The sequence below is a fragment of the Anolis sagrei genome, chromosome Y (genome assembly GCF_037176765.1).
Source record: "Anolis sagrei isolate rAnoSag1 chromosome Y, rAnoSag1.mat, whole genome shotgun sequence".
Lineage (NCBI taxonomy): Eukaryota > Metazoa > Chordata > Lepidosauria > Squamata > Dactyloidae > Anolis > Anolis sagrei.
This window is the reverse complement of record NC_090035.1, coordinates 8,054,366-8,073,672: the sequence shown is the minus strand read 5'-3', so window position 1 is coordinate 8,073,672 and position 19,307 is coordinate 8,054,366. Positions and strand designations below refer to the sequence as shown.

Sequence of the window (19,307 nt, the reverse complement as noted above, 5' to 3'; positions counted from 1 at the left end):
GGGCATGTCTCACGTCCAGCCCACAAAGAATTTTTAATTTCCTGAAGTCACATTCTTCAGAGCATATTGGTAGATTGTTCCTTTTTTATTTGTCGGGCATCTGATCTGAGTCTGTATCTCCCTATCCAATTTGTTTTGCTGTGCTAGTGATCAGACTGTGAAACAAGCAAACTACAAAGTTTTAAGAAAAAATGAGCAAATATTTGCAGCAAACACACAGACTCCTAACAGCTTACAGTTACTCCCTTCCATGGGGAAGAGGTAATATAAGAGATACAGATTTCAATGAACAGTGATGGAAAAGAAAGAGGGACTATTCTAGTCCTGGCTTCATTTGTAGTCTGAAATCTGCTATATTTCAAGATTATTTCTCACACCACAAAATGACAGTATTTTTATTGTTTGTTTGTTCAGTCATTTCTGACTTTTTGTGACCTCCCCAACCAGCCCACACCAGAGCTCCCTGTAGGCCGTGGCCACCTCCAGCTCCTTCAAGGTCAAGCCAGTCACATCAAGGATACCATCCACCCACCTTGACCTTGATCGGCCCCTCTTCCTTTTTCCTTCCATTTTCCTCAGCATCCTTCTCTTTTCCAAGCTTTCCTGTCTTCTCATTATGTGGCTAAAGTTCTTCGTCTTTGCCTCTAATATCCTTCCCTCCAATGAGCAGCTGGTCTTTACTTACTGAAGTATGGATTGGCTGGATCTTCTCACGGTCCAAGGCACTCTCAGCATTTTCTTCCAACAACACAGTTCAAAAGTGTATATCTTCCTTCACTCAGACTTCCTTATGGTCCAGCTCTCACATCCATAGATTACTATGGGGAATACCATTGCTTTAACTCTGTTGATCTTCGTTGCCAGTGTGATGTCTCTACTCCTTACTATTTTATCGAGATTGGTCCTTGCTCTCCTCCCAAGAATGAAACGTCTCCTGATTTCCTGGCTGCAGTCTGCATCTGCGATAATTTTACACCTAGAAATACAAAGTCTGTCACTAACTCCACATTTTCTCCCTCTATTTGCCAGTTATCAATCAGTCTGGTTGTCAGAATCTTGATTTTTTTGGATGTTTATCTGCAACCCAGCTTTAACACTTTCTTCTTTCACCTTGGTTAGAAGGCTCCTCAGCTCCTCCTTGCTTTCAGCCATCAAAGTGGTATCATCTGCATATCGAAGGATTTTAATGTTTCTGCCAGCATTTTAAACTCCAGACTTGGATTCATCAAGCCCTGCACGTCGCATGATGTGTTCTTCATACAGGTTGAAAAGGTTATTTATTTATTTATCGTGTCAGTATCAACCTGACAATTGTATTACATTTTTAACAAATTTTTAACAAACAGACAAAACAGGGTTTGCAAGCTTGGTAGTTGACTAAATGTCCTTTGACCAGTAGCTGGCCATTTGGAGTGCCACTGGTGTTGCCGTAAGGAGGTCCTCGGGTGTATGTGGCGGGGCTCAGGTTGCATTGCAGCAGGTGGTCTGTGGTTTGCTCTTCTCTACACTCACATGTCGTGAATTCCACTTTGTAGCGCCATTTTTTGAGGTTGGCTCTGCATCTTGTGGTGACAGAGCGCAGTCTGTTCAGCGCCTTCCAAGTCCTCCAGTTTTCTGTGTGCCCAGGGGGGAGTCTCTCATTTGGTATCAGCCATTGGTGGAGGTTCTGGGTTTGAACCTGCCACTTTTGGACTCTCGCTTGGTAAGGTGTTCCAGCGAGTGTCTCTGTAGATCTTAGAAAACTATTTCTTGATTTAAGTCGTTGACGTGCTGGCTGATACCCAAACAAGGGATGAGCTGGAGATGTCACTGCCTTGGTCCTTTCACTATTGGCTGCTAATTCCCAGCGGATGTCAGGTGGTGCAATACCAGCTAAACAGGGTAATTTCTCCAGTGGTGTGGGGCGCAGACACCCTGTGATAATGCGGCATGTCTCATTAAGAGCCACATCCACTGTTTTAGCTTGGTGAGATGTGTTCCACACTGCTCATGCATACTCAGCAGCAGAGTAGCATAGCGCAAGGGCAGATGTCTTCACTGTATCTGGTTGTGATCCCCAGGTTGTGCCAATCAGCTTTCGTATGATATTGTTTCTAGCACCCACTTTTTGCTTGATGTTCAGGCAGTGCTTCTTGTAGGTAAGAGCATGGTCCAGAGTGACTCCCAGGTATTTGGGTGTGTTGCAATGCTCCAGTTGGATTCCTTCCCAAGTGATCCTCAGAGCTCGGGATACTTGTCTGTTCTTGAGATGAAAAGCACATGAAGGTTGAATAGGTAGGGTGAGAGTAGACAGCCCTGCTGACAGTATACGAGCAATATTTCTAACCATGGGAAAGGTCAAGGAGAACTATGGAAAATATAGATCTGAAACAAGGGAGAAAAGAGGGAAGTGGTGGCATTGTGTGATTCTAATGTTTCCCGTGGTCAGTGAGCCAGATGGTCATCAAAGTTCAGCTTGGATTGAGATGAAGGGAATCAGAGCTCAACAACTTCCAAAAGATCACAATTTTAGCACAAACACTGGCATGCTCAAAACTACCCAGCATACAGAAAATGTCAATAGATAGCTTTGAACAAAACTGTGACTGGGAAAGACCTCAGAGATGGGGAAGGGAAGGTGGTAACAACATACAATCTTCACTTTCATGTCCTCCTTGAACTGGTTGCCACTAGAAATAGAACCAAGGATTCTGAGCTGCAATGGTTCCATTTAGCTATTGTGAGGGAAGCCCACCAATAGAGTTTAAGGAGGTCACCAGAGTCCAAAGAACTATTGCTACAACTTAGGATGGTTAATTCTATAAATTAGTACTGTGTCACGTGAAGAAGTCACTTTTTAAACCTATCTTGGATCTATTGCCCAATGATGAGAGGGCACATTTCTCATGATCTATTACACTATGTTACATGATTTTTGTTCCTGGGTATTAAATGTCATTTCCTAATTGGTTCCATCATAAAAACATGGGAAAAGTTTATTAAATTGCAAAAAACTTTGTTTTTGAGGGACATCCTGCAGCACATTTTGCTATTTTGGGAGTGATTGGCCCACAATTTTGGGAATTGTAGTTCACACACCTCCTTATCAATTTTCTAATGGGGGCATTCATAAATAGAAAAAGGAAAGACTTTTTACCAATGACCAAAGTAATATAACCCCAAATCCAAAAACAAACAATGCCTTGGGTTGTTGTAGGTTTTTCCGGGCTATATGGCCATGTTCTGGAGGCAATTTTTCTCCTGACATTTCGCCTGCATCTATGGCAACCATCCTCAGAGGTAGTGAGGTCTGTGGGAAGTAGGAAAAATGGGTTTATATATCTGTGGAATGACCAGGGTGAGACAAAAGACCCCTGTCTGCCGGGGCTAGCTGTGAATGTTTCAGCTGATCACCTTGATTTGCATTCAATGGCCTGGAAGCACCTGGGGGGAATCTCTTGTTGAGAGTGATTTTATGTGCCTGTTTGTTTCACTATTTGGAGCCATGGAGAAGAAGAACTCAACAGGTTCCTGGAACATCTTAACAGCACCCACCCAAACATCAAATTCACCATGGAAATAGAAAATGAAGGAAGACTGCCTTTTGTAGATGTCCTAGTCATCCGCAAACCAGATCAACAATTGGGTCACACCGTTTACAGAAAACCCACACACACAGATAGATATCTACATAAAAACTCCAACCATCACCCAAGTCAAAAAAGAAGCACCATTAAAGCCTTGGCAGACCGTGCAAAAAGAATCTGCGAACCCCACCTCCTTCAAGATCAACTGAACCACCTCAACTGGGCTCTCCAGGCCAATGGAGACTCCACCTCAGACATCAGAAGAGCTGCAAGACCAAGAACAAGCCACGAGAGTAAAGATGAAGATCCACCCAGAGGAAAAGTGTTCCTGCCATACATGAAGGTAACCACTGACCGCATAGGGAAACTGATGAGGAAACACAACCTACAATCTACAGTCCCACCAAGAAAATCCAACAAATGCTCCGTTCAGCAAAGGACAAGAGGGATCCTCTCACTTCTGCAGGAGTCTACCGTGTACCATGCAGCTGTGGACAAGTCTACATAGGGACCACCAAATGCAGCGCCCAAACAAGAATCCAGGAACATGAAAGGCACTGCAGACTACTTCAACCAGAGAAGTCAGCCATAGCAGAGCACCTGATGAACCAACCTGGGCACAGCATTTTATTGGAGAACACAGAAATGCTGGACCACTCCAACAACCACCATGCCAGGCTACACAGAGAAGCCATTGAAATCCACAAGAAGCATGTGGACAATTTCAACAGAAAGGAGGAAACCATGAAAATGAACAAAATCTGGCTACCAGTATTAAAAAACTCAAAAATTACAACAGCAAAACAACATTCTGGGCACCACAATTCAAGAGAGATATTGACAAGCTGGAATGTGTCCAGAGGAGGGTGACTAAAATGATCAAGGGTCTGGAGAACAAGCCCTATGAGGAGCGGCTTGGGGAGCTGGGCATGTTTAGCCTGAAGAAGAGAAGGCTGAGAGGGGATATGATAGCCATGTATAAATATGTGAGAGGAAGCCACAGGGGGGAGGAGGGAGCAAGCTTGTTTTCTGCTTCCTTGGAGACTAGGACACAGTGGAACAATGGCTTCAAACTACAAGAAAGGAGATTCCATCTGAACATGAGGAAGAACTTCCTGACTGTGAGAGCCGTTCAGCAGTGGAACTCTCTGCCCCGGAGTGTGGTGGAGGCTCCTTCTTTGGAAGCTTTTCAACATTGGCTGGATGGCCATCTGTCAGGGGTGATTTGAATGCAATATTCCTGCTTCTTGGCAGAATGGGGTTGGACTGGATGGCCCATGAGGTCTCTTCCAACTCTTTGATTCTATGATTCTATGAACTGCATTGTTTAATATTTAGTCTAATTTTGTGTGTTGATGGCGGAGAAGCATCGCTTCAGTGCTGGTGGTCTTTCATAGAATCATAGAATCAAAGAGTTGGAAGAGACCTCATGGGCCATCCAGTCCAACCCCCTGCCAAGAAGCAGGAATATTGCATTCAGATCACCCCTGACAAATGGCCATCCAGCCTCTGTTTAAAAGCTTCCAAAGAAGGAGCCTCCACCACACACCGGGGCGGAGAGTTCCACTGCTGAACGGCTCTCACAGTCAGGAAGTTCTTCCTAATGTTCAGATGGAATCTCCTCTCTTGTAGTTTGAAGCCATTGTTCCGCGTCCTAGTGATTTGATTCTATCATTCTAACAGAGGGGAAACAAACAGGCACATAAAATCATTCTCAACAAGAGATTCCCCCCAGGCGCTTCCAGGCCATTGTATGCTAATCAAGGTGATCAGCTGAAACATTCACAGCTAGCTCCAGCTGACAAGAGTCCCTTGTCCCACCCTGGTCATTCCACAGATATATAAACCCATTTTTCCTACTTCCAACAGACCTCACTACCTCTGAGGATGCTTGCCATAGATGCAGGCGAAACGTCAGGAGAGAATGCCTCCAGAACATGGCCATATAGCCCGGAAAAACCTACAACAACCCAGTGATCCCGGCCATGAAAGCCTTCGACAATACATTAAACACTGCGTTTTCCAGAGAACCCAGGCATGTCTCCAAAGGCCGCACCTGTTCCCCCTGGGGCCCGGGCTCCGAGGCGGCCTGGCTGTGGCCTTCAGACATGGCCTCCCTCCTCGCCGCAGAGCCGCTCTCTCCCTCTGGAACACACACTTCCGGCTTTGAGGCGCTCCATGGCAACCGGCCATGGCAACCAGCCAGTCCAGGACCCGGATGGACTCCCGAGAGGCTGAGAAACCGAGGAGCGGATAGGGAGCGTTGGCCTGCGCATGCTCAGACCGCGCGCTGAGCCACCGCGCATGCTCAGACCTCTTAAAGTGGCAGGAGCCCGATCCCTTCTTGAGACCACAACTTCCGGTCCTTCCGTTCACGCCGACTGCGCATGCTCGCTATCACTTGAGCCGCCATGGTAGTTTGACAAGGCCTCTCCAAAGGACATCTCCCCGCCATGGAGGCACAGTGTTCCCAGCTGCTGCCGGCCGTCTGCACGGTCCTGGCCGACCCTGGCTGCCCTCTTTCGGACGACACCTCCTTGGAGAAGCTGCTGGACTGGTTCCAGGCCCTGACCCGCACAGGTGAGCAGCAGGCCTCTCAGCAGACCCCCAGGAAAAGGCCTAGGATGGATGGGTTGACTAGCTTTGGGAAAAGGCATTTAAAAAATAGTGTTGTTGTTGTTCATTCGTTCAGTCGTCTCCGACTCTTCGTGACCTCATGGACCAGCCCATGCCAGAGCTCCCTGTCGGCTGTCACCTAAAAAATAGTACCAAATGCATAAAGTTGTGGTTGAACTACAACTCACATCATGCCAGGTTAACCCCAAAAAACTCCACCAGTCTTTAAAGTTTGTTAGGTTGGGTAATAATAATAATAATAATAATGTATTGTCGAAGGCTTTCATGGCCGGAATCACTCAGTTCTTGTGGGTTTTTTCGGGCTGCATGGCCATGTTCTAGAGGCATTTCTCCTGACGTTTCGCCTGCATCTATGGCAAGCTTCCTCAGAGGTGAGATCTGACCTCACCTCTGAGGAAGCTTGCCATAGATGCAGGCGAAACGTCAGGAGAAATGCCTCTAGAACATGGCCATATAGCCCGAAAAAACCCACAAGAACTGAATAATAATAATGTATTGTATTGTCGAAGGCTTTCATGGCTGGAATCACTCGGTTCTTGTGGGTTTTTTCGGGCTATATGGCCATGTTCTAGAGGCATTTATTTATTTATTTATTTACTTCACTTGTATACCGCCATTCTCAGCCCTAAGGCAACTCATACAACAGTCGAGCACAAACAAAGCGAACAATCAATGCAAAAATTCAATGCGGTATCAACAGGTAATTAAAAACAGTTAACACAGAAACAAGTTAAGCAATTAGCAATAATAGACAGTCAATCAATTGGCGTCTCATAACTAGAATCATGATCCAAACTCGTCAGTCGTAGTTCCATTTCCTAAAATTCATTGCACTTTTTATTCAAACGCCTGTTCGAATAACCAAGTCTTCACTTTTCTCCGGAATACCATCAATGAGGGAGCCAATCTGATGTCTGTGGGCAGGGCGTTCCACAGCCAAGGGGCCACCACCGAGAAGGCCCTGTCTCTCGTCCCCGCCAGCCGCGCCAGTGATGCAGGCGGGATCGAGAGCAGGGCCTCCCCGGAAGATCTCATAGTCCTGGTGGGTTCATAGGTGGAGATGCGGTCGGATAGGTAACTTGGGCCAGAACAGTTTAGGGCTTTATAGGCCAACGCCAGCACCTTGAATTGAGCCCGGTAGCAAATCGGCAGCCAGTGGAGCTGGTACAGCAAGGGGGTTGTATGCTCCCTGCGTCCTGCTCCTGTTAGTATCATGGCTGCCGCACGTTGGACCAGTTGAAGCTTCCGGGCCATCTTCAAAGGCAACCCCACGTAGAGAGCGTTGCAGTAGTCTAAACGGGATGTAACCAGAGCGTGGACTACTGTGGCCAAGTCAGACTTCCCAAGGTACGGGCGCAGCTGGCGCACAAGCCTAAGCTGTGCAAATGCTCCCCTGGTCACCACCGAGACCTGGGGCTCCAGGCTCAGCGATGAGTCCAAGGTCACACCCAAGCTGCGAACCTGCGCCTTCAAGGGGAGTGCGACCCCATCCAGCACAGGTCATTTCTCCTGACGTTTTGCCTGCATCTATGGCAAGCATCCTCAGAGGTGGTGAGGTCTGTTGGAAATAGGACAGTGGGTTTATATATCTGTGGAATGGCTGGGATGGGGCAAAGAGCTCTTCTCTGCTGGAGCTAGGTGTGGATGTTTCAACCAGGCCTGTAGCGAGGGGGGGGGTTAGGGGTTCAACCCCCCCCCCCCGAAATGTTTCAGATTTTTTTGAAAAACCCAGTTTACTCATGAATGTTAACTGGTTAACCCAATCCCCATGCTAAGTCTATGAGATGCAAAAAATTAAGAGTCCATCCAGAACTGCAAACACTATCTCAAGCAAATATTTGTTTGTTTGTTTGTTTGTTTGTTATTCGAACTTATATGCTGCCACTCCCCTGGAGCTCGGAGCGGCTTACAAGAACAGGCTAAAATCTAACACAATTTAAAAACAGCAATATCAGAGATCAAAGTCCCGTCGAAACAGATATGTCTTACATGCCCTGCGGAAAGCTGATAATTCCCGCAAGGCACGGACTTCAGGTGGCAGAGTATTCCAGAGTGATGGTGCCACTGCTGTAAAGGCTCTGCGTCTGGTTGCTGTTAGACGCAAGGTCTTGACACTGGGAATTTCCAATAGATCTTGGTCCTCAGAACGGAGGGATCTCTGGGGTTGGTAGGGGGTAAGGCGGTCCCTCAGGTACATCGGCCCCAGACCATGCAAGGCCTTAAATATTGACAATTTATTCACACTGTCATTACTTGCAGCAATAGCCGATGTTGGGTGTGTGTGTGTGTTGAATGCTCTCATTAAGGAGGCCAGACTTGGTGGAGGTGGTTGACAGGGGCGGAGCTGCAGGCTATGGAAGGCTGCTCTGCCCCCTGCTGTGCTCTTTGCTTCAGCGTGAGCTAGAAGGCAGGTTTCAACCCCCCCCCCCCCGCCCCCGAAAATTTCAACCCCTCCCGAAATTTTTTTCTGGCTACGGCCCTGGTTTCAACTGACCACCTTCATTAGCATTTGAAGGTCTGGCTGAGCCTGGGAGAATCTTTTGTTGAGAGATGTTAAGCAGTGCTTGGTTGTTTCCTCTCTGCTGTTTTGCTGTTGTCAACAAAAGATTCTCCCAGGCTCAGTAAATAAAGTGATGAGCTTGTTAAAAATCATACAAAGCTCTTAGCATGGATTGGCTCTGTTCTTGATGGCTTTGTCCTTTACTTCCTCTCTCAGGCTCCAGCCTCCTGCTCTTAGAGGAGAATCCATGCTTGACTGAGATGGTCCTTGCGGTGCTTCGACAAGAGGAGCCCAGCCCCAACATACTTTCCTTCGTCCTGCGACTGACGGGGATCCTTGCTGCCTCTGAAACCAGCTTCCAGCACCTGCAGGTCAGTTGGGCTTTGCGATGGGGCCAGTACTACAATACTAGTAGCCAGTGTTAAGCTTTGGATTGGAGGTGCTTGTATTTGATCACATTGCTGATGACATTGTTCTGCAGGAGAACATTCCTTTGCAATATGTTGTTGGACGGTTGTTAGATGGAACTAGAGTTTTATGTGTACTAAGTCTCTTGCACTCTTTGCACTACGAATGTCTATGATTAGCATCATGAGAATCTCAGCTGCCAAGTAATATGGTTTAGATCACTGAATCCTCCAGATAGATTCTGATTACAGCTCCCAACAACTGTCCCTGGCATGGCCATGAATGCTCGGAATTATAGCTTGGATGAATCTATGCATCTTACCTGTTCATTAGACCTTATGGTGGCAAAAGGAAGCAATGGAATCTCAGAGGTATAACTTTCCTACTACCTGAACTTACTGATCAGTGTCAAATTTGGAGCCAAAACAGGATGGCTAAAAAACAAAACAGAAACTTCAAAGTTGTGGGATTTAGAGAAATACCCAGATTTGCAGAAGCACACCCCCAATAATAATAGTAGTAGTAATAGTAGTAGTAGTAGTAGTAGTAGTAGTAATAATACAAAACAGAAATCTCAAAGTTTTGGGTTTCAAAGAAATGCCCCAATTTGTAGAAATGTATTCCCTTGTATAATAATAATAATAATAATAATAATAATAATAATAATAGGATTTAAAGATTGAACTTTAAAGATTCTGGCACAACCCAGTCAAGGTGGTCCCAGTGGTGATCAGCACACTGGGTGCAGTTCCTAAAGACATTGGCCTGTACTTAAACACAATTGGCACTGACAAAATTACTATTTGCCAGTTGCAGAAGTTACTGGGATCTGCACACATTATTCGCCGATACATCACACAGTCCTAGACACTTGGGAAGTGTCTGATGTGTCATCCAATACAACAGCCAGCAGAGTGTCTGCTGTGGGCTCATCTTGTGGTATATAAATAATAATAATAATAATAATAATAATAATAATAAGCAGCATTCCAGGAGATAATGCTTCTGGAACATGGTCGTACAGCCTGGAAAACTCACAGCAAGCCAGTTATTTCAGCCACGAAATCCTTCGATAATGCATACCCATATATACTCAAGTATAAGCCATCCCTAATATAAGCTGAGGCACTTAATTTTACTATAAAAACTGGAAAGATGTATTGACTCAAGGGTGGGAAATGCAGCAGCTACTGGTCAATTTCAAAATAGAAATAGATACCAATCAAATTACATTAATTAAGACATCAGGACATTAAATGTTTGTGAATCAATATAAATAAAAATGTAATGTTTATTTGTGAAATTAAAATAATTTAAAAACCACTGGACAAATTGACAGCACATTTGGACACAATACACCTATCAGGCCAACGAGTGACCATCACTCATGAAAACACTGAAAAACACAGCGGAAGAGACTTCAAAAGCCAAAAAATAAAACATACATTACAACACATGTGCAAAACCACATATATACACAAATACACATACATAAACACACAAAACATATATACACAGACTGGGCCACAGCAATGCGTGGCAGGGGACGGCTAGTATTTACATAAAACTGTAATTTGAGATAAGACTGTCCAACTCTGAATTAGCCATTATTCTAACCTCCTTCAACGTTAATGTGCTTACAGATCCTTCCAAGAATAATAAATGTAATAAAATAATAATAGAGTATAATAATGGAAATGTAGTAATAACAGTAGTAATAGAGTAAAATAATACATATAATAATAATAACGATGATATAACAATAACAAAAATAAATAGAGTAAAATAATAAATGTAATAGTAATAATAACAACAACAGAGTAAAATAATAAATAACCTTGAATATAAGCTGAGGTGGGCTTTTTCAGCCTAAAAAAGGCTGGAAAACTTGGCTTATACTCGAGTATATACAGTAATAATAATTCTTTTTTATTTATTAACTGCCTCCCCTCATGGCTCGAGGCAGGCCACAACATAGGTAAAATACATCCATAAAAGCACATATTAAATGTACCCAAAACAAAACTTAAAACATAATGAATATAGAGTGTGATTTTAAAATAAAAGAATTGTTGTTATTGCCCTTATACTCATAAGGAAGAGGGAACAACTATGGGTTCAAATGGCAGAAATGGGGTTGGACTGGATGACTTATAGAATATCTAAGATTCTGTGATAAACTACCAAATGTTTTATCTCCACTGAGAAATTAAAAATATCTGGTTGTAATCTGGAATGCCTATGAAGACATTGTTGATGCTGCTGCCATGAACTCCATTGAACTCTGCCTGCATCTTCAGTGGAGATAGGTATTTTTCTGGAGCCACGAGAGGCAACTCTGCTTTAGAAATGCTGCTCAAAATATGTCTGTTCTCCTGGTTCAGCAGGGGGAAGTTGTCTTTGGTGCCTTTGGAGAAGCGGGAGCCCTCGGCAGTCCCTTGTGGGAGGACATGACCATCCGAAGTGGCTGGGTCACGGGTGTCTACACCATGTTGCAGCACTACAGCGCCTTCCAGTTCCTCTGCAACTCTGGCAAGTGTGGCTGGACGCCTTTTTCGTTTATTATATGTATACCATCATGCCTGCTATTGAGAGCACCGCAGTGATGCTTCCTATAAAAGTGAAGGACAAAATACACTTCTTGACTGCCATGGCTGCCTTATTCTCCCGGTCCTGCTGCCAAACTCCTTGTTCCCATTTCCTGTGTTTTTGTCTGTCTCCAGTTTCCTTTCCCTGTGAAATGATCAACAGCAGGCTCTGTTGAGGCAAGGATTTTTTCTTTGGCTTTCTATAAAATATTTTATTTATTGTGTCAGAAGCTAATTGAGAATACAATTACAATGTATAGAAAAGCTGCAAACAAAGTTAAAAACTTGGCATTATGCTAAATGTCCTTTGACCAGAAGCTGGACACTTGGAGTACCTCTGGTGTCGCTGTGAGAAGGTCCTCCACTGTTTATGTGGCAGGGCTCAGGTTGCATTGTAGTAGGTGGTCTGTGGTTTACTCTCCTCCACATTCACATGTTGTGGACTCCACTTAGTGATCCCATTTCTTAAGGTTAGCTGGGCACCTTGTGGTGCCAAAGTGCAGCCTGTTCAGTGCCTTCCACATCGCCCAGTCTTCTGTGTGCCCAGGAAGGAGTCTCTCATTTGGTATCAGCCACTGATTGAAATTCTGGGTTTGAGCCTGCCACTTTTGCACTCTCTCTTGCTGAGATGTTCCTGTGAGTATCTCTGTAGATCCTAGGAAGCTGTGTCTTGATTTAATTCATTGGCATGCTGGCTGATATCCACACATAGGATGGGCCAGAGATCTCCAGTGCGCCTTCAAGGAATGATGAACTGAACTATAACCTCTGCCCTGACCAAACCCTGCAAAAAATGCCCTCGGAAGCACTTTATTTTTTACCTACTAGTGCAATTAAATCCTACTTTCGTCCCTCTGATCCCCTGTCCAGATACATTACATTGCCTTCTCATCCAGTGTTTTAAACTTTTTAATTTTTGCTACTGGCCCTGCCTACTCTGATTATTTTTTCTGTGTTTAAATTATTGTGATTTTACATTGGTCGGTGTGCTTCTTTATATTGTCTCTTGCATTTTATTTTTAATTTTTATTTTATATTTTATTGTTGTCGTATGTTGTTCATTTGCATTACTGTATTGTGGGGCTTGGCCTCATGTAAGCCGCCCCAAGTACCCTTGGGGAGATGGTTGTGGGGTATAAATAAAGTTTTATTCTATTACTAGCCGTCCCCTGCCACACGTTGCTGTGGCCCACATGGGGGTTCTTTGTGGGAGTTTTTGGCCCAATTCTATCGTTGGTGGGGTTCAGAATGCTCTGTGATTGTAGGTGAACTATAAATCCCAGCAAGTCCAACTCCCAAATGTCAAGATTCTATTTTCCCCAAACTCCACCAGTGTTCACATTTGGGCATATTGAGTATTCGTGTAGAGTTTGATCAGATCCATCATTGTTTGAGTCCACAGTGATCTCTGGATGTAGGTGAACTACAACTCCAAAACCAAAGGACACTGCCCATCAAACCCTTCCAGTATTTTCTGTTGGTAATGGGAGAACTGTGTGCCAAGTTTGGTTCAATTCCATCGTTGGTGGGGTTCAGAATGCTCTTTGATTTTAGATGAACTATACATCCCAGCAGCTACAACTCCCAAATGACAATATATATATTTTTTTTGAGTGAAGGACATACATTGGGTTGTTAGGTGTCTTGTGTCCAAATTTGGTGTCAATTCCTCCAGTGGTTTTTGAGTTCTGTTAATCCCACAAACGAACATTACAATTTTATTTACATAGATTATTATCTCAGTGCATTGATCCTTTCATTACAGGCTGCTACTTCTTGGCAGATATCAGGTGGTGCAATACCTGCAAAACAGTATAATTTCTCCAGCAATGTTTGGTGTAGACATCCTGTGATAATTCAGCATATCTCATTAAGAGCCACATCCACTGTTTTAATGTGGTGTGATGTGTTCCACAATGGGCATGTGTATTCAGCAGCAGATTAATCAAGTGCAAGAGCAGATATCTTCACTGTGTCTGGTTGTGATCCCCAGGTTGTTCCAGTCAGCTTTCATATGATGTTATTTCTAGCGCCCACTTATTGCTTCATAGTCAAGCAGTGCTTCTTGTAGGTCAGAGCACAATCCAGAGTGTCTCCCAGGTATTTTGGTGTGCTGCAATGCTCCAGTGAGATTCCTTCTCAGATCATCCTTGGAGCTTGAGATGCTTGTCTGTCCTGAAGATGAAAAAGCACACGTCTCTGTTTTAGATTCATTAGGACTCAGCTGTTTCTTGATTTAAGGCTTTAGCTTGCTGGCTGATATCCGATCAAAGGCTGGACCAGAGATGTCACTGCCTTGGTCCTTTCATTATTGGCTGCTCCTTCCCGGTAGATGTCAGGTGGTACAATACTGAAAGCCTGGCTCTTCCGATGTGCCTTTGGAGAGTGACCTTTTACCCCATTTCTGTTTGCTCCATCTATAGTGTTGCCCCTATGATGCACTTTCCCCCGTCCTAAACTGAAAGCCTTACCCCACTATTTATCCTTTTTGGCCTCCCCTCAATTGCATATTTTCTATTCCTACCTCATCCAGGGTTTTTATCATTTTACCTCGTCCATTTGGCCTGCCCATTCTGTTCGATTTTATATTGTTCTAATTTGCTTTATTTATTTTATTTTGCTACTGAATGTATTTTATTCTGATGTAATTTTTTGTTGTCTGCATTCTCTATTTTATTGTGCTGTATTGTATCTTTGGGCTTGGCCTCATGTTAGCCACCCTGAGTCCCCTTTGGAGAGATGGTGGTGGGATATAAATAAAGTTTATTATTATTATTACCAGCTAAACAGTATAATTTCTCCAGTGGTGTAGGGCATAGGCATCCTGTGATAATGCGGCATGTTACATAGGTAAAGGTAGAGGTAGTCCCCTGACATTAAGTCCAATCATGTCTGACTCTGGGGTGTGGTGCTCATCTCTATTTCTAAGCCGAAGAGCCAGCGTTGTCCATAGACACCTCCAAGGTCATGTGGCCAGCATGACTGCATGGAGCGCTGTTACCTTCCCACCGGAGCGGTACCTTTTGATATACTCACATTTGCATGTTTTCGAACTGCTAGGTTGGCAGAAGCTAGGGCTGACAGCGGAAGCTCACACCGCTCCCCGGAATCGAACCCGCGACCTTTCGATCAACAAGCTCAGCTGCTCAGTGCTTTAACCCACTGCGCCACCGGGGGCTCCATGTTACATAGTATAGTTTTATTATGATAGCATGCTAAAAGAGCCAGATGTACCACAGAAAATGTCTGAATTTTCCTCTGAATATTTAACAAAGGGAACATGTTGTATTATATAGCTACAGTTGATCACCATTCCTTTTTTCAATCGATCCAATGTACTGTGCTTGTGGCTTGCCTCATAATAGAAATAATATCAAGTGCATTCTTTCTTGTTCTCTGTCTTGAACCAGGAGCCCTGGATGTGATCTTCACGCTTCAAGGAGACCGCAGTCTGTTTGTGGCTTCTGGAGCCAACCGGCTTCTTGCCCGTCTCCTCATCTTCTCTGTCCAGTCTGAACCCTCTCGCCTGCTCTGCGCAAAGGACTGCGACTGGCCGGCCTGCGCGCGAATGATCGCAGCTCGTGCAGAGGATTCGCTGAAATCCCGCTCCACCTCCCGCGTCGCACATTCCTTGAAGCTCTTGACAACACTGTTTGAACACAGCCAGGACCCATGGACGGAAGTCCTCTGGTCACGGATGGCAGAGACCGTGGGGTCCCTTTTGACGGAGGAGCCTGTCCAAGCGGGGCACTCACTGGTGGATCTCTTCCTCAGCATGGCAAGGCCAGTGCCTTCTTTACCACTGGAAATGTCTTGGCAGGCAGGATCCTTGTTAGTTAATACTAGCTGTACCCTGCCACGCGTTGCTGTGGCCTATAGTAAATCTTTTCAAAGTAGAGGTAGATATCTGGAGTATTATGAAAGAGAGGTACCTACCTATTCCTTCCCCCTTTTTCTCCCCCTTTCCTTTCTTCCTTCTCTACCTCTTTCTTTCTTTCCTTCTTTCGCTCCTTGGTTTCATCCTTCTCTCTTTCCTTCATTCCCTCCCCCTTTCTTCCTTTGCCTCCTTTCTTCCCTCCATGTTTCCTTCCTTCTTTCATTTTTTATTTCCTTTTCTCCTTCCTTCTTTACCTCTTTCCTGCCTTTCCTTCCTTTTATTTTTCTTTCCATTCTAGTTTCTCATCTTCCTTCTTTCGGTACCTCTTTCTTTCCTGCCTTCCCTCCTTTCTTCCTTCCCATTGCTTACCAAACCCTTTTCTGTTGGGTCATGGGAGTCCTGTGTGCCACGTTTGGTTTAATTCCGTCGTTGGTGGAGTTCAGAATGCTTTGATTATAGGTAAACTATAAATCCCAGCAGCTTCAACGGAGGGGGGTGGGAGGAGGAGGAGTGCATGGGCGGGGCATCGGTGGGTGTGGGCGGTGCTTCGGCGGAGGGGGGTGGGAGGTACGTTGGCCGTTTGGTCATGTGCGCGCGCCGGGGACTTTGCGCCATTGCGCATGCTCAGTTGTTTTGTCCTTTTGTGAGTGTGTTGTTGTGTTGTATTTTATTTTGATTCGATTTGTTTGTACCTTGTGGGTTGAGGTATGTGCATGGGAATTTTGGTTAATTTTCGTTGGGGGGTTTTGAGATTTGCCGTCCCGTTGGACGCCCCTTACAGATTTATATATATAGTTAGGGGAAGATAGTGCTGCAGTTCCATCTTTGGTTCCAGACTCCATAGGCTTAGGACCTTGAGACTTAAAGGAACTAGCCACACTTTTCTCCAGGATGGTATTCCATTCCCATTTCTCTTACTTACCGTATATGCTCGCAGATAAGCTGACCTGAATATAAGCCGAGGCACCTAATTTTACCACAAAAAAACTGGGAAAACGTATTGACTCAAGTATAAGCGAAGGGAGGGAAATGCATCAGCTACTGGTAAATTTCAAAATAAAAATAGATACCAACCAAATTACATTAATTGAGGCATCCGGCAGTTAAATGTTTTTGAATATTTACATTAAACTGTAATTTAAGTTAAGATTTTCCAACTCTGATTAAATCATTATTCTAACCTTCTTCAATGTAAATGTGCTTAAGGATCCTTCCAAGAATAATAGAGTAAAAAAATAAATGTAATAAAAATAATAGAGTAAATTAATGGAAATGTAATAACAGTAATAGTAGAGTAAAATAAAAATGTAATAATAAAAGAGTAAAATAATAAATAATAACAATAAAAATAGAGTAAAAGAATAAATGTAATAAAAATAATAGAGGAAACTAATGGAAATGTAATATCAGTAATAGTAGAGTAAAATAATAAATGTAATAATAGAGGAAATTAATGGTAACAATAAAAATAATAAAATGAATATAATAAAAATAGTAAACTAATGGAAATGTAATAATATCTGTAATAGTAGAGTAAAATAATAAATGTAATAATAATTTATTTATTATTTATTTACTTCATTTGTATACCGCTATTCTCAGCCCTAAGGCGACTCATAGCGGTTTACAACAATCAAGCAAGAACAAGACAAACAATCAATGCAAAAATTCAATGCGGCATCAACAAAATACTTAAAAACAATTTACCCAGAAGCGAATTAAACAATTTAAACAATAATAAACATTCAAGTGGCATCTCATAACTAGAATCATGATCCAAACTCGTCAGTCGTAGTTCCATTTCCTGAAGTCATTGCACTGCCTATTCAAACGCCTGTTCAAATAGCCAGGTTTTCACTTTCCTCTGGAATACCATGAAAGAGGGAGCCAATCTGATGTCCGTGGGAAGGGCGTTCCACAGCCAAGGAGCCACCACCGAGAAGGCCCTGTCTCTCGTCCCCGCCAGCCGTGCCTGTGTTGCAGGCGGGATCGAGAGCAGGGCCTCCCCGGAAGATCTCAAAGTCCTAGTGGGTTCGTAGGTGGAGATGCGATCGGATAGGTAACTTGGGCCAGAACCGTTTAGGGCTTTATAGGCCAAAGCTAGCACTTTAGAGGAAAATAATAAATGATAACAATACAAATAGAGTAAAATAATAAGTGTAATAAAAATAATAGAGTAAACTAATGGAGATCTAATAACAGTGGCCTGTCTTCATCTCGTAGGTCCCCTGCCTTTAGCAATCCGGAGTGCAGCCTTTGGAAGCTGGTGGCACTGGCTCTGAAGAACCTGAGTCCCACTCAGTCCGGCCCTCTGGCCTTAGGACTCCTGAAACTTGAAGCATGGTAAGTTTATTTTTAAAGCCAAATGGCTGGTGAGCCACGTAAATAGGACTGGCAAACGAAAAACTATTTTAGTTGACCCATCCAGGTGCAAAGGGTTGACTTCTAACAAGGTCATGCCTTTCCTTGACTAGTGAGAGCCGTTCAGCAGTGGAACTCTCTGCCCCGGAGTGTGGTGGAGGCTCCTTCTTTGGAAGCTTTTAAGCAGAGGCTGGATGGCCATCTGTCAGGGGTGATTTGAATGCAATATTCCTGCTTCTTGGCAGGGGGTTGGACTGGATGGCCCATGTGGTCTCTTCCAACTCTTTGATTCTATGATTCTATGATTCTAGTGGTTTTAAAAAGTTGGTCTCCAGATGTTCCGGAAGATTCACATTTGCCAAAAGGATATGACATTATTTTTCCTTTTCCAAAAGGTTAGGAATGCTATTTTTTTCCAAAACAGGGAAGTCATAATGGTGTCTTTTTTTTTTCTTTTCAAGCCCAGAGGCTATTAAGAAGCAGTCGTTTAACACTCTACTCCTGCCAATGGACTGCATTTTGAGAGCAGCTTCCGACTCCTTGGAATTTCCAAGTAAGATGCTAGAGTTACCAAATGAGGTCAAGGCTCGACACACTTGTGGTGAGGTGCAAATGTATCCCAGTGTAGTTATATTGGATCTCACAGGCGCACAAATGGTTTCACCTGAGGGACCATGGGATTTGTAGTTGAAAAGATCAGGGTGGAGGAAATGCATCAAAAAACATCGCAGGAGAACTCCTTCCTTTTGTAGATGACAGAATTGGAGAAAAAAGTTTGATTTTTCCCTCATTTCAAATTCTTTCCTGCCATATCAGAAAAGCATTTTGTGTTATACAGTCCTCCCCTCCAGCTAATTTGACTTGTTCACTGCCAAAAACTGAAAATATGTTGTCAAAGGCTTTCATGGCTGGAATCAGTGGGTTACTGTGAGTATTCCAGGCTGTCTGGCCATGTTACAGAAGCATTCTCTCCTGACGTTTCACCCATATCTATGGCAGGCATTCTCAGAGGTTGTGAGGTTTGTTGGAAACTAGGCAAGTGAGGTTTATATATCTGTGGAATAATGTCCAGGGTGGGAGAAAGAACTTTTGTCTGTTGAAGGTAGGTGAATGCTGCAATTGATCATCTTGATTAACATTGAATAGCTAATCATCTCCCAACAAAGGATTCCCCCAGGCAGGAAGTAGCCAGGTTTTGAAGCTGCAAGGCTGTTCAGTGTTAATCAAGGTGGCCAGTTGCAACATTCACACTTACTGGAGGTTTAGCACAGCTGGTAAATCATCAGCAATTATAAGACCTGTCAACGAAAAAGGTTGCAAGTTCAAAGCTCATTGTTTACCTAAGCAGTTTAAAAACATCTAGGTACTGC

At 43.9% G+C, this 19,307-nt stretch overlaps 2 protein-coding genes across 2 annotated transcripts in view; one reads left to right on the top strand and one right to left on the bottom strand.

The window, feature by feature from the left end:
• The window catches only part of LOC137095381 (IQ domain-containing protein E-like), a 49,679-nt gene extending 43,805 nt beyond the window's left edge, over positions 1–5,874 (bottom strand). Inside the window, exon 1 of the mRNA XM_067461981.1 lies at positions 5,623–5,874. Within this exon, the coding sequence (XP_067318082.1) occupies positions 5,623–5,676 (54 nt within the window). The 5' untranslated portion in view covers positions 5,677–5,874. The remainder of the gene's footprint in view (positions 1–5,622) is intronic.
• Positions 5,875–5,961: 87 nt separating this feature from the next.
• The window catches only part of LOC137095332 (BRCA1-associated ATM activator 1-like), a 30,966-nt gene continuing 17,620 nt past the window's right edge, over positions 5,962–19,307 (top strand). Inside the window, exons 1-6 of the mRNA XM_067461847.1 lie at positions 5,962–6,146; positions 8,920–9,074; positions 11,496–11,640; positions 15,107–15,482; positions 17,800–17,919; positions 18,399–18,490. Coding sequence (XP_067317948.1) covers positions 6,020–6,146; positions 8,920–9,074; positions 11,496–11,640; positions 15,107–15,482; positions 17,800–17,919; positions 18,399–18,490 — 1,015 coding nt within the window. The 5' untranslated portion in view covers positions 5,962–6,019. The remainder of the gene's footprint in view (positions 6,147–8,919; positions 9,075–11,495; positions 11,641–15,106; positions 15,483–17,799; positions 17,920–18,398; positions 18,491–19,307) is intronic.